The 15,646-nt window shown below is 47.0% G+C and overlaps 1 protein-coding gene across 8 annotated transcripts in view; it reads left to right on the forward strand.

Annotated features, from left to right (window-relative positions):
• TIAM1 (TIAM Rac1 associated GEF 1) overlaps positions 1-15,646 on the forward strand; it is a 381,899-nt gene that overhangs the window by 251,456 nt on the left and 114,797 nt on the right. For all 8 annotated transcript variants that reach the window (XM_042955204.1, XM_042955210.1, XM_042955205.1 and 5 more), the window contains one exon: positions 11,596-12,043. In XM_042955204.1, coding sequence (XP_042811138.1) covers positions 11,596-12,043 — 448 coding nt within the window. The remainder of the gene's footprint in view (positions 1-11,595; positions 12,044-15,646) is intronic.

Consider the following 15,646-nt stretch of genomic DNA (forward strand, 5'->3'; position numbering starts at 1 on the left):
TTATATGTTGAGTGAGGATCTTTAATGACTTGAAACAAACCCCAGAATTATGCACAACACTATCCCTCCGCCCACGCTTCCTAGTCTAAGTTTGGCGTGTTCATCCAACGCGATTTCTTGAGAACCCACTATGTTCCAAACAGTGTATTTTAAGAGACGGTGGGTGTGGAAGCTTCCTTGAAAAGAATTCTTTTTTTGTTCTTTTTTGTGTTGTTGTTGTTGGTAAAAGTTTCTGACCCAGGGGATCTCTCCAGCGTGCTTGGATCATAGACATTAAAGTCGCCTCATCTGCCCTGGTGATGTAGTTGAATCTGGAATTGTCTGTCAGCAATTTTACTCCCCAGAAAGAAGAGTTTCTGGCAGACATTTGGCCCCAGAGCATGGCCTCTGAGCCTGGGATAAAATATGTTTTATCTGAAATAATGCGAACAACTTAATTTGATTTGAAAATGATTGAAAAAGAGTTTTTGACCGTTTTCCCTGTTTTTGTATTTGTTCAGTAGTTGGATGTGTTACTAAAACATGAGGCACTGGAGTGCATGTTTAGGTTTTAAAAAGTGACACATGTCATATGTCTGCTGCACAGTGAGTGCTGAGGAGTTATTTGTTTAATTCAGTATGTTTGAGAGTGTGTGTGTGTGTGTGTGTGCGCATGCACCATGCCTAAAAATTTGTCTTGCGAATCAGTTTGGTATTCATTTGTTGGGAGGGTTTACCCACACCACTTAAAGCAGAGTTTACTTGTATTGATTTCTGCAGAAATACAGAGGAAACTGTCCCTTGATTTAATTGATGCATTACCGGTCTTTCGGACTGAACTTTTACCGTCTTGATAATTCCTGTGGTTAACAGAGTTGGGGCAGCCTGGTGTCACGCAAAGAGGTTCTGAAATCCAGCAGATCTGAGCTTGTCCGTTTGAGCCCTGTTATCTGTTGATCGTGTAATCTAGATGGATCTCGGTGCCTCTTTAAATAGGGTAATGTGAGTTCCACACGAGAGAACGCGAAACTCCCGGCACAGTATCTTGCACACTGTACAAGCTTAGTCAATAATGATCATTAGTTGCGATGGAAAAGTTTGACTTAATATTTTAGAGCTCAGCCCTCCTCTGTGCCTGAGACTTTCAGTGGGTGAGGTGGAAGGAGAAAACCGCCAACTGATGGGGCATCTTTTAGCCAGGTTCCGTGTTTCAGAGGGAAGCTTTGGCTTGGCTCCATTGTGCATAACTTGTGAGGAGAGCTTCATTCATCCTCTTAGGAGATGAGAATGGGAGCAGCTGTACCAAGAATGTCTCAGGGAGACACAGCCTTGAGACAGCGAGGGGACGCTGCTCAGCGCCCCTTGTGGAGATGTGACGCTCTTGGTAGGTTCGTGTGTTTGTGCAGTATTTGACTACCTCAGTGTTCCCAGAAATCCTTCATACTGTAGTATGGAGTGGGAACGGGGTAAGGCAAGAGAGCTCTCCACCGGTAAGACCAGAGCTTCTGGTCTCGGTGGGCCACTGGCAGGGATTCATTTCAGCCTGATTTCCAGCTCACAGATCACCTCTGTGTCCAGCCCCCTTGCTTTTCATGGGAAGAAGTGTATGTAAAGAGATGAGGTGACAAGGTGTCCCAACTAGATGAAAATCCAGGTCTCCTGCCTCACTGACCCAGGGTCATTCTTCAGAATCCCACATCCCACGGCATGCGACCTCTCATTCTTGAACAGATTTCAACTCCTGTGTCCTTAGATTTTAAGATGAGAATCCTTAGTTCTGGTACAGAAGCAAAAAAGGGTGATTGGCTGAAAAGAACACAGGAATATCCACCCCCATAGCCCGAGACGGTGGTTCCTGAGAGGTGTTCACAACAGCTTTAGAAGAAAGCTTTGCTTTCTGGTTTGGAGAAGCAAGTCACAGAATCCGCGATTTTAGCAACGTAGAGGGTACAGCATTGTCAGAAGACGATCTTGAGTTCCTAGGAAAATTGTGTTGGTGTTTAAATTTTGATTTTGCTTTCCACTTAAAAATGGCTCAGGAATAAGTATGTTCCCTGACCTCAGCATCCAAGAGATGCTTAACCTCTGGTCACAGACTCCTTTGAGAATTGTATAAAAAATTTGGATCTTTTTCTTAGAGAAGAAACACATGGACCCCCCTTCTGCATTCAATTCCTGGGGCTCCATGGTTTCCCCAAAGTCCATCTAGAAGCTTCTGGTTAATAACCTCAGGTTAATTCTTCACGAAACAACGTATTTTCGTATAAAATTAAACAACAGCAACAACAACAAACCCTCCCTTCCTTCCCTTCTCCGACTGCTGTTTGGTGCTGCTTTTTTGCTTTCCCCTTGACCTTCCTCTTTTCTGGCATCTCCGTTAAGCAATGAGGTAGTTTTGAAAGCAAGCCCATCCGTGTTCGGCAAGATCTCCTTTTGGGAAGTGGGTGGGGTGAGTAGGTGGTTGAGGGGTGGCTCTGTCAGGCGTTTCAGACCCCTTTGAACTCTTAAAAAGTATGGCAGACTCCAGAAGACTTCTGTTTCTGGGTTATATGCATACATAGTTATCATATTAGAAATTGAAAAAGAAAAGTAAAGAAAATGCTCGTTGAGTTGTTGTAAAATAGCCCTAATACACCCATTACGTGTTCACGCAAGTAACTTTTTATTTAAATTTCTTGTTTTTCTAAAATTTAAAAAAATTAGTGGGAAGAGAGGTGTTATTTTACATTTTGCAAACCTCTGCAGTTTCTGGCAGATAAGACCTGACAGTCGCCTATCTGCTTCTGCATTCACTCTCTTGTGATATGCTAGTTTGGTCAGGCGGTAGGGGGAAAATGTGGCCTCGCCCAGGTATTTGGAAAAGGGAGAGCCCCCGTCTACCCTGAAATGATCTAAGGATCCCTGGTCCACACTTTGAGAGCTGCTCGTTTATGCTAATGTAGGCTAGGGAAGTTCAAGCCTTCGAAATTCACATTTTTAGTTTAGTGCTTGAAGAGGAGGAACTGTGTCCCTTGATGAAAATGCTGGTTTCCTAGCATCACTGGGGAAGAGGAGGGGTTGGGATTGGGAGTTTAGCGCCCTCCCAGCCAGCCTGCTATGAAAGAGCTAAGAGGGTCTCCATGTAGCCCAAGGTAGAACTTAGGAAAGAGCCACTATAGGCTTTCCATCATCATTTGGGCCCCGTTTGCTTTGGACCACTGTTGGCAGATTATCTAAGATGGGCCGTAGGCCAGCCCATCATGTCTTTCTTAATTTGCTCTATTAAAAAAAAAAATTAAGTTAAAAATATTAAATCAAGTCTGGTTGTTCCCATAGACAACATAATCAAATGGGATTGCTTGTAGATTGCAAAGTTAAGCATGAGAAGTAGGATTGATTTGTCACCTCAGCCATAGCCGAGCATGAGCTGAACCTGGAAATGACTAAACCATTTAAATCAACCAAAATGTAATCCGCGAGAAACTGTTTTCCCTGTTCGGAGATTCTGGCAGAACATGAACAGCAGTTCATTCATTCCAAGGTGGGTTTATTTGTTTGAAGTGCCCTTGGGGATGTGTCAACAAGAAAAGGTCCCTGAGCTCTTCTGGCTAGTTCAGGGTGAAATGGGGGTGTATACGCAGAACACAATTAGCATAATAAGCATTCAACATGCTGTGGGACGGAGAGCAGGGCCAGGAAGATGCAGTAATGGGGGACACGGGAGGCAATTTGAGACAGGGTGGTCAGGCCTGGCTCCCTCTGGAGAGCAGACTTGGGTAGAGACTCGAAGGAAAAGTGGCCACTGATCTGGAAAGTGGGAATGTGCCCTTTGTGTTTGGGGCATAGTGAAGAGGCCAGTGTGTCCGGAGCACAGCGGGGGCGGGGAAGGGGGTTGAGATGCTGCAGAGAAGATGGCCTGGCAACTGGAGGAGGGAAAGAAACCTCTTCAAGCTGTGGAAGGGAGGGGTGGGATCCGAGCCTTGAAGGGTAAGCACTCCTGAAAGCGAGAAAGGTTGGGAACGTGTGCTGCAATGACTCCTTCAGTTTCAGGTACATCCAGCGCTCCAGTGCGAGGGCTGGACATTCGCTGGGGGCTTTGAAAGGCAGGCTGAGGGGCCTTCCGTGCGCTCCTGGGAGGTTACCTAGCAGCTGGCGTGCAGGGTGCAGTGAGGAAGGATGAGGGAAGAGACAGCTTGTTGCGGAACCAGAGGTGTGGCTCTAAGAAAGGTCGCCAGGAGCCTGCGGGACCATGTGATAGATACATCTTGGGGAGGGGAAGGATGAGGGGAAGGATGACTACAGGGTTCGAGGCACCTACATAGAAACCCAGATGAAAAGAGAGAAGATGATTCACTGACGTTGACAGAAAGGCGGTCCCCGCGTTGCAGTCACCTGAAGCAACGTGCCAAGCCTTTGCCAACTTACTTCTGCCTCGCTTTTTAGCAACGGTAAAAACGTCGCTTCCCGTCCTTGTGATTGAGAGAAATTTTGAGTCACTCCCATTGGGAATCATTAGAGAAAAAGGGAAGAGGTTTTGGAAACATAACAAGGTCTGGAAATTTTGCCTTGGGAAAGGGAGAAGGGGGAAATAGAGTCGGGTTTCAGAAATGCCTCAAAAGGAGTTGGGACATGTGCACGGGGACTGATAGCGGGAAGCCCAGGGGTAGAATTTACAAACTTCAGAATTAGAAATGCAAAAAGGCAGTGGACATTGGGGGTGGAGTGGGGGGGGGGGAGCCTTACAGCAATGCAAAAGTAGCACTGCAATATTTCTAGCAAGTCAGGAATGGCAATTATTAGTGACAGCGACCAGGACTTATCAATCTACAGTGTAGAAAACGTCACCATTTTCTTAGGTCATTATGCTGTTGTGTGAATGTGAAAATACTTGAAAGGGGTTTCATTGGTTCGCACCAACCTTGGTCGGCCTGTTTTTCCCAGGAGCCCTTGTTTTCCACAGTTTCTTCATCAGCCACCTCTTTTCCATGTTCGTGCAGGGAGCTAGAGAGTGAGGTCAGCCAGTGCCTTCTGTCCTTGGGCTGAGATGAAAGTAAGGCTGAGGATGGAAATGAACGGTAATTAGAGTTAACACTTCAGAGAAGGTACTATGTGCTGGGCACAGTTCTAGAAACTTTTGTTGGATTAACTCCACATTATCTTATAAAGTGTCTTAAAGAATAGTTGACTGTTGTTATCCCCATTTTATAGATGGGGAAACTGAGGCACAAATTGGCCCAGAGTAACTTCCCTAAGATCAGTATTGACCATACTGAGATTACCAAAGAAGAGCATACTAAGAATATACTGAGTATACCAAGGAGGGAATGCTGGGAGCCAAAGACAGTATTCATTCATGTGTGTGCATGTGTGTGTGTGTGGGGGGGGGGGGGGCGGGTACTTACTTACATTTTGGGGATAAAAATAAGATGAGAAATCAGGGGACGAGGATTTTATTTTGTTTTTATTTTTATTTTATTTTAAATGTTTTTTAAATTTATTTTGAGAGAGAGAGAGAGAGAGAGAGAGGCAGAGAGAGATGGGGAGAGAGAGAATCCCAAGCAGGCTCCTTGCTGTCAGCACAGAGCCCAATGCGGGGCTTGATCTCATGAACCTTGAGATCATGACCCGAGCCCATATCAACAGTCAGATGCTTAACTGACTGAGCTGCCCAGGTGTTCGGAGGGAGGAGTATTTTAGAATTTATTTAACACTGCAAAAATTGTTCTAATTCAAAGCTACTGCAGGTTGAAATTTCCTCAACCCACAAATTCAGTGAGCTCTTCTCGACTGAGCTTCTCTATACAGGTATATGAAAGTAAAGCTGGATTCATCAGGGACATTAAAGTAACCAACAAAATAGTTGTTGGTTGTTTCTTTTTTTAATGTTCATTGTTTGAGAGAGAGAGAGAAAGGGCGAGCAGGGGAGGGGCGGGGGGGGGGGGTGGACAGAGGATCTGAAGTGAGCTCTGTGCTGACAGTAGAGAGTCCGACTCAGGGCTCGAACTCACAAACCACGAGATCATGACCTGAGCCGAAGTCAGATGCTTGACCGACTGAGCCACCCAGGCGCCCTGCCAACAAAATAGTTTCTAATTGTATTCAACTTACAACTGCAGTAAATGATTGATCGATTGATCTTACTGGTCCTTGAATTGTCCCACAGCCCTTGAACTTTGTGGCTAATTAATTACCTTTTCAAAATTGTGCTCACCTTTCATTAACACAGAATCCCTGTCCTTAAGAGTATTTCGCAAGTCACCCCCGAAACAACTTGAGCCTTGCCACAGTGTATCATTAGCCCACACTCTTCTGCGTGGAAGGGCTGCGTGGCCCTTCGCTTTACCGAGGTGGTGAAAACGGGCTTGAAATTTGCCACTTGCTTCCTCCATGTTCCTACTGGAGCTCATTTAGGCATTTGTGGCCCAGCTATGATGACTGTGAAAACTCTTGTTGCCTCGCAGCTGTAGCGGGCCTTGGGCTACAGCTGGCCACTTGTGCATCCAAGAGGAAAGTGTGTACGTTAATGCTGGGAAGCTGCCAGTGCAGTGGAAACTGGTGAGCGCTCTAAAAATCTGGCTTGGGAGGATTTGTCCAGAGAGAGCAGGATTTAACAGCCTCTCTACCCCATGAATGTTGTGTATAATCGGAAGCCTCTTCAGTGGAGTGTTTCTAACACGGAGACTTTATTTTGAGCAATTTCCTAGAAGTCTCTAACCAGACCGTGCACCATGTTGGGAGTTACTTCTTGGTGTAGCTAGGGTCTTACCACTTCCCTTGATGTCCTTTGGCTTTTTTAAAAAAATTGTTTTAATGTTTATTTTATTTTTGAGACAGAGACAGAACATGAGTGGGGGGAAGGGCAGAGAGAGAGACACATTAGGCTCCAGGCTCTGAGCTGTCAGCACACAGCCCGACTCGGGGCTCGAACTCGTCAACTGGGAGATCATGACCTGAGCCGAAGTCGGACGCTCAACCGACTGAGCCACCCAGGCGCCCCAGATGTGCTTTGGCTTTTGAATTAAAATTCAGTATCTGATTAAATACTAGGACCTATCAGATGCTAAGATGTCTCCTGTGATATATAGGAACCTACCTTGCATTTGCTACAAGCACTGCTGAGGCTCCCATGAGACTCTTCCCAGGGGTTGGTTTTCTAGATTCCTTGCTGCCGGGAACAGTGGGAGGTTCTCAGGGGCTTCTGAAGAGAGAGAGAATCTGAGACTGAGGTGGGTAGGAGGAGGAGCCTTTGGAAAGATGACCACCGAGGAATGTTTCTGTGACCCCGGTGCTGCCTTCCTTCTGAGCTGTTGGAAAATGCTTTACAGTGAAATGCATCCTGGCATCTGAGGATGATGGGCATCTGGGATGCAACCATAGAGGGATGCCTGGTGTTTTGCAAAGTGTGAACCCAATGAGCACAGGGGGATGTATGGAAATGTTGAATGACTCTATCGTACATCTGAAACATACATACAACACTGTATGTTTACTAACTGGAATTAAGATGAAAACTTAATAAAAACAAAAACCAAAGTGTGAACCCAGAGCCTCTCTGTCAGAGTATCTGGCTTTGGTTTGTCCTAGACCTATAAATTTGTATTTCTCGTGTGGCACTTAGGCATCTGGGTAGTAGAGTTCTACAGATAATTCTTCCCCACACTGCAGTTGGAGATTGCTGGTGTCATGGGAGCCCTCCATTGACCATTCAGGTGTTGAGTAGTACCTCTGGCTTCCCATGATGCTATAATCCAGGCCTCTGAGTATTTGGGACATCCCAAGCTTCATGACCAAATAGGGGCTGGGGCTGGGCAGCCGGCATGTTTCCCAACAGGCTGGGTCACATATCAGTGGGGGACGTGTACCACTTAGCCTGCTTAGCCACTTGTGGAGACGAGGTGGAGTCGGCTTGGATCATTGGTCCAGAGCATTCCTCGGTGGTTACACGGGTTGTGCGTTCTATAGGTATGCATGCTCGGCTGGGGCCAGCAGGCCTCCTACCTGGGGTAATCACCTCTGCTTAGTTTAGTGGTCGGCCGGGAGGTGAACACACAGAGCCTGGGCCACTGCAAGCTTAGAGCATCAGTTGTTATGAGCAGATGTTCAGGTCTGACAGAGAGGTGAGTGTCTACCGAGGTCTTAACTCCTAGTTTCAATAGAGGCCTCAGGGCATTCTGTAAAGGGGGAAATGGTTTGTGGGAGAGTAGACGGTCAAGACACATGCTCTTGAGGGTTTGGCCTGTCTGGTCTCTTCTTGTTTCCCTCCTTCCCTTTTATCCCTTCTCTCCCCTTCCCCCAACTTTGGGCTTTGAGCTCTTTGCCTGGCAAGTCAAGGCATGTACATAGTCACTCAGATTTTGCTGGGAAAACCTGGAAAAAGCAGTGTTGGCAAAAAAAAAAAAAAGGGGGGGGGCAAGGCATGGAGTTGACTATTGAGACAGAATCTGTGAGGTGCTGTCGCAGCTGAGCTCCGGGCATTGCGAGACGCCTTGATTCCATTCTCCCCCACGTTCGGAGGCCTTTCTCTTATGGACTAGGGAGGTTACCCATGTAGCTGATCTCTCCCTGTCTTACAGAGAAGCTTCTCGCCTCTTTGCATTTTAGATGCGGCTTTGTCGCGGATTGCTTTGCTTCTTCCAGAGAAAGATCGAGGCACGTGAAGATGAATCCAGATGTTTAGGAAATTCACAAACTCCTCATCTCCCACTACTCATGGTTATCTTGAGTAATCAGTAATGGTGAATTTACCTACTGTCTTACTTATTGACATAGTCAGTATCCCTGCTGGGGGAAATGTGAGTTCTTAACTGTGTTTCTCTGTATAGAGGATGTTTATCCACTAGATCTGGCTCCTTCCTGACCATTGCTGGCAGTTAATAGGCGGGACGGCAGATAGCAAAGTGATGGGAACAGCAGATGCAGGGCAGTGTGCCCCTGAGTGGCACCCACAGTTTCTTTATCCCCCTTAAGGCTCTGTAAATCCCATGGGTCTCAATTCCACTGGAAATGTAGTTGGTCCTTAGAAGATATCTTAACTACTTCCTGCTACTGTCTTCCCTCCTCGTTTTATTCTTTTCTTTCTTCTTTTTCTTTTTTTTTAATGTTTATTTTTGAGAGCAAGCGGGAGGAGCAGAGAGAGAGAAGGATACAGGGGATCCGGAGCAGGCTCTGTGCTGTGAGCACAGAGCCCAATGTGGGGCTTGAACTCACAAACCGTGAGATCGTGACCTGAGTTGAAGTCGGATACTTAACCGACTGAGCCACTCAGATGCCCCTTTTCTTTCTTTCTTTCTTTCTTTCTTTCTTTCTTTCTTTCTTTCTTCCTTTCTTTCCTTTTCTCTTTTCTTTCTTTCTTTCTTTTTCTTTCTTTCTTTCTTTCAGAACAGTTGTAGATAGTAGAGAGGGTTCCCAGTTAACCTTAAACACCTGGCTGACATAGCATTTGCAGCTATATCCACTATAAAGTTACGTATTTTCCTCCTTTTGCATACAGTTCTCTTTGTTGTTGTTTTTGAAGGTGCACAATATAATGATTTAATATATGTATACATTGTGAAATGATGACCACAATCAAGTTAATTAACACATTCATCACCTCACACAGTTACCTTTTTTCTTTTGTGGCGAAAACACTTAAGATCTGCTCCCCTAGTAAATTTCAAGTGTACATACAGTATTCACTATATATATATATATATATATATATATATATATATATATATATACACAAACACACACACACACACACCATGCTGCACATTAGATTCGTAGAACTTACTAATTTTATAACTGAGTTTGTACCCTTTGACCAACATCTCCCCATTTCCCCCCACCCCCAGGCAGCCACTGTTCCACTCTCTGCTCTATGAATTCAACATTCTTATATATATATATATATATATATATATATATATATATATATATATATATATAATTTATTTATTTATTTAAAATTTTTTTTAACATTTATTTATTTTTGAGACAGAGAGAGACAGAACACGAACGGAGGAGGGGCAGAGAGAGAGGGAGACACAGAATCGGAAGCAGGCTCCAGGCTCTGAGCCATCAGCCCAGAGCCTGACGTGGGGCTTGAACTCACAGACCGTGAGATCTTGACCTGAGTTGAAGTCCGATGCTTAACCGACTGAGCCACCCAGGCGCCCCTGAATTCAATATTTTTAGATTCCACACGAGTGAATCATAGAGCATTTGTCGTTCTGGGTCTCCTGTTTGTCACATCTGGCTACGCCCATCTTTCAGTTGTTCACTTAGTATCTATTCACGATGAAGGTGAAGTGAACTTTGAGGCCCTAACTTAGAACTGCCTGTGATGCTTAGAGATCCGGGCTCAGCACCTGTCTGGGCTTCATGCAGGACAGTGCTCGTCTGTGGCTTGGTTCATCCGGCCCCACTGCCTCTCAGCAAATATTTGAGCCCAAAGCATTCATTTTTATGCCAACCCAGAACTGTCAGTTTTTACATTTTCGAACCATAATTAGATGCTTATGAGACTTAAGGCTCAAAAAATGGTTAAATCCCCAAAGCATGTATTACTTTACCTTCTATACCACTATGTCAGACCCCTGTTCCTGTTCTCTTCCTTTGAGAAAAATCAGTCTGACTTCTTATCCGTGAGACTGTTGAGCTGTCCTGTCCAATAGTGCTGTCATTATCCTTCCTTGATGACTACCATTATTTAATTATTGCTTATGGATATGCCGGTCGCACTTTAGTGCAGTTAAGACTCTGATTTAAGAACAGACCTGTCTGTGTCCCGGAAGTGTTCAATCTGAGAGCAGGGACTGTGCTTTGGAAGTTCCAAATGTTTTCAGACTGGGAATTGATACCCCCCCACACTGGCAGTTGCCGCAAGCTGTCACTTGGCCCGGGGGCAGTGAGTAGCTTGCTTTGGGCTCTTAGCATCCCGGCTTTGAAAGGGCAAGGTAATTGGAGAGCCTGTACTGGAGCTGTGGGCCCCACAGACTTATTTAGCTCCATGCAGGGTGAGAGGCTGCTTGTTTTCAAGAAGTGAAGCTGGTTCCAGCATGAGGACTCTTGCCTGCTCGTGGGACATGGGCCCTTGCTGGGTGAGTGGGTGAGGCGGTATGCTAGGTATCTTTTTAGTCCCCACATTACAAAACAGACTCCTAACTCCAGGCTCTTTATTAAAAAAAAAAAAAGGGGAAAAAAAGTATTAGCTGTAAAGACCTTGTTCTCCATTGTAACCCCCACCTCTGCAAGCACTGATCAGCCTGCAGAATTTCCTGGAGTTTTGGGCAGACTGATGAGGGGCGCCCAGCCACGGTGGTGGGAGAAGCTCAGTAGTGGATTCGCCAATTAGTTAATTACCTAAGTCAGATACATGGTGAGTTCTCTGGAACGTTCCTTGTTTTTAAATACATAGGTTTCTTGAACATTTCAGCCTGTTCAGATTCACGCCAGGGTGGTGTGGTGGTCTTCCTGAGCCGCTCTGCGGGCAGGTTAGGTTCGCGTGGGTCGGGGGCTTGAGGAGTCATTGGTCCAGGACCGGGTGGGAGCAGCAGCGCCCCGTGGGTCTCGCGCAGCCCTGCGGCCACACGGTCTGTGGCTTGCTTCTCTGCGTGATGTACGTCTTCTTTTTCTCCCTTTTCGGCTCCCAAGGATGTTAATGCCGGCGAGGGCAGTGAGTTTGCGGACAGCGGGATCGAAGGGGCCACCACCGACACGGACCTCCTGTCCAGGCGATCCAATGCCACCAACTCCAGCTACTCGCCCCCCACCGGCCGCGCCTTTGTGGGCAGCGACAGCGGCAGCAGCTCCACGGGGGATGCGGCCCGCCAGGGGGTGTACGAGAATTTCCGGCGGGAGCTGGAGATGAGCACCACCAACAGCGAGAGCCTGGAGGAGGCGGGCTCGGCGCACAGCGACGAGCAGAGCAGCGGCACCCTGAGCTCCCCGGGCCAGTCGGACATCCTGCTCACGGCCGCGCAGGGCACGGTGCGCAAGGCCGGGGCGCTGGCCGTCAAGAACTTCCTGGTGCACAAGAAGAACAAGAAGGTGGAGTCGGCCACCCGGAGGAAGTGGAAGCACTACTGGGTGTCCCTGAAAGGTAGGAGCGGGAGCCCCGCACCCCCGGAGCGTGATGCACCGGCGGTCCTTGGTGCACCTGCGCACATGATGTTTCTTAATTACGTGGAGTTTGTATTTTATACCAATTTTTTTAAAGCTTAAAAAACTCTTTATTTCTTGAGAGAAAGAGAGCAAGGGAGGGAGGGAGGGAGGGAGGGAGAGAGAGAGAGAGAGAGAAAATCCCAAGCAGGCTCTGTACTGTCAGCATAGAACCCCACACAGGGCTTGATCGCACCTACCGTGAGATCATGACCTGAGCCAGAGTCAAGAGTCAGACGCTTAACGGACTGAGCCACCCAGACGCCCCTATTTTGTATCAGTTTTAACCAGTTTTTTTTTTTTTTTTTATTGTGATAAGAATACTTAGCGTGAGATCTTAAGTTTTTAGGCGTATGTTACATTATCATTGACTGTAGAGCCAATCTCTGGGATGCAATCATCTCACTTAACTGAAACTTTATGTTCCTTGCTTATTTAGTAACTCCCCACCCCGGCCTCCCCACCAGCTGTTTTCTTCACTTTTTCACCCTTAAGCTAGAGGAGCATCACTAACCCAGTTTCCTCCTATATACAGCTGCTTGGGATGACAGTTTCGAGGGACATGTTCCAAAAAAAATTTCTCTTAATTATTCAAGGCATTGGAGTGCCCCCTGAAGTGACTGTCGTAGAGGCAAAGTCATTAGTTTGAAGCCCAAGAAATTACTATGTTTTTAGGCTTAAAAAAAAATGATGGAATATCACTGATTTCGTAAGGTTTGACCTAATGCATAATAGAATGTCTGAGCCATCATATGTTTGTGAAAAGTCACTGTTGTACAGTCACACATTGAATATACACTTTTGAAGCAGGTGTATATGCTCTTGTGCACGTCTGCACGTGTCTCAGTAGTATAAAAGTCATAATGCATTTGTGAGCTCTGTGCCTTTTTTAAAAAAAATTTTTAGGTTTACTTATTTATTGAGAGAGAGAGAGGACGGGTGGGGTGGCGGAGGGGGTGGGGGGAGGAGAGGGAGACAGAATCCCAAGCAGCCTCCACGCTGTCCGCGCAGAGCCCGATGCGGGGCTCGGACTCACAAACTGTGAGATCATGACCTGAGCCGAGAGCAAGAGTCGGAGGCTTAACCGGCTGAGTTACCCGGGCACCTCTGAGCTCTGTGTCTTAAAAAGAATACTTGAAGGCCACTTAGACTTTTTGTCACAAGCTCCATTTGAAACAGGGGTAGGGTTTGGCAGGACAGGCTAGATAGGTTAACAGGCATGAAGGGCAAGTGCAGGAGGGAGCCTGGGCTTTCCAGATGTGGCACACACTGAACCATTCCATACTCAATCGCATCAACTGTGGCTGGTGTCGGGGACACCCAGTCCTAGAGGCACAGGATGCCCTGGAGTCTGTGGTGGTGTGCCGGCCAATCCTGGAAGGACAAGCAAGGTGTAGGCTGGCCCCATTACTATCGGTGCCAACTGTTGCTTCACCGCCTGGTGACACGAGATGGGAGCTTGTTAACTAGACTGTACGCTTTGCTGCATGTCACAGAGACCCACAGTGACAACGTGTTAAACAAGATGGTACTGATTTTCCTCCCATCTACCAGGGGTAGACCGTCTGAAGTCGTTGTGGTGACTCCTTCCTCTGAGTCATCTGGGTCCCAGGCTCCTTCTGTCCTGTTGCTCAGCTATTCCCAGAGCATGATCTTAGTCCCTGTGGTCACCACCAGGGCCGCATTCCTGCAGAAAAATGGAGGCACACCCACACCACCACCACCCCCCCCCCCCCCCCCCCCCCCGCCCTGTATTAGGGCTGCTGTCTCAAAGTACCACAGACTGACTGGTTTAACGAAAGAAATTTATGTTCTCACAGTTCTGGAGGCCGGAGGAAATCAAGGTGTGAGTGGGATTGGTGCTTGCTGCCATCTCCCTCCTTGGCTTCTAGAAGGCTGTCTTCTTCCAGTGTCTTCTCATGGCTTTCCCCTTCTGCCTGTCTGTGGCCCAATTCCCCCTTCTTCTTTTTTTTTTTTTTAATTTTTTTTTTTAATGTTTATTTATTTTTGAGACAGAGAGAGACAGAGCATGAATGGGGGAGGGGCAGAGAGAGAGGGAGACACAGAATCGGAAGCAGGCTCCAGGCTCTGAGCCATCAGCCCAGAGCCCGACGCAGGGTTCGAACTCACGAACCGTGAGATCGTGACCTGAGCCGAAGTCGGACGCTCAACCGAATGAGCCACCCAGGCGCCCCCCAATTCCCCCTTCTTATAAGAACAGCAGTTAGATTGGATTAGGGCTCACTCGTATGACCTCTTTTGATTGTAATGACCTCTTTTTACAATCCTACTTCCAGATATGGCCACTTTCTGAGGTACTGGATTAGGACTTTAACATAGGAATTTGGGGTGATAGAATTCAGCCCATGACAGGCCCCGGATGTACGTGTGAAACAAGTTTCCCACATCATTCTGGCACTAAGTTCGAGAACACCAGTGTCCGTGTCAGAGAATAACAATAATTAGGTGATTTTTAACTTGGGACACAGAAGAGGAAACTGTTTTGTTTCTGCCGTTCCCTTAGAGAATAAATGATCCCGGAAGCCAGCGTGCAGGCATTTTGGAGCCCAGCTCAGGAGCCCATTAGAGGAGGGAGCCTTCACTTTCTTGGTGACCCAGATCTGAGTGACACAGTCTGTCAGGATCCAGGCCCAGAACCCAGAGCCACTGAGTCCTTCGTTTCTTAATCCTGACGGGTTCCCATTATATATTGACATGCTCACGGCTCGTTCTTGCCACTCAAAGGCACAACGTGCTGCTGGGTTTTTTTTTTTTTTTCTTTCCTTCTTAGCAACCCTTGGATATCATGAAATCAAAAGCAGAGCACCTGGGAGCCGTGGGGGTAGATTTCTCCAAAGATTCTTTCACTTTAGACAGAATAATTAATTTTTTTAAAAAAAGATCTCATTTAGCACGAACCTCTGGGGTGTCTCTGTCGACAACTGCCGAGCATACAGATGACGCTCGAGTGAAGTTGAGGGCCGGTGGACTCTCAGGGAGCGTGTGGGTCCTGGATGTGTTGCTTCGTGTGCGTCTCCTCACTGGAGCAAGGACATAATTAGAGGAAAAGCCGATTTTAACCACCTGCTGTCGTGGGTGATTGTAAACCAACTTCGGGAGATTCTAAAAACAGCCATTTGAGGAGACTGTATAAAGTGTTCAATGTTTGCACGTGCCAAGGTTCGCGGATGTCCCCTCTCCATTATCCACAGGCCTCCTTCTCTGTCCTCACCCTCCGGTACAGCTGTGTTTCTCCTTCTCTGCTCACAATCTGCTAATCATGACTGTAGTGTTCGTCCTAAAGATCAGAGCGGGGTTTCGTAACGGGGGCACTCTTGACATTTTCTGGAAAATTCTTTGTTGTGGGGTGTTATCCCGGGCGCCGTAGGATGTTTAGCAGGATCCCTGTCCTCTACCTGCTGGATGCCAGTGGCACCTCCTCCCCCACCCCCTACACCCAGTGACAGAGCCAAAAATGTCTCCAGACGTCGCCACATGTCCCCTCAAGGGCAAGATTGCCACACTTCAAGAACCTCTGATTTGG

The sequence above is a fragment of the Panthera leo genome, chromosome C2 (assembly GCF_018350215.1).
Source record: "Panthera leo isolate Ple1 chromosome C2, P.leo_Ple1_pat1.1, whole genome shotgun sequence".
Taxonomy (NCBI): domain Eukaryota; kingdom Metazoa; phylum Chordata; class Mammalia; order Carnivora; family Felidae; genus Panthera; species Panthera leo.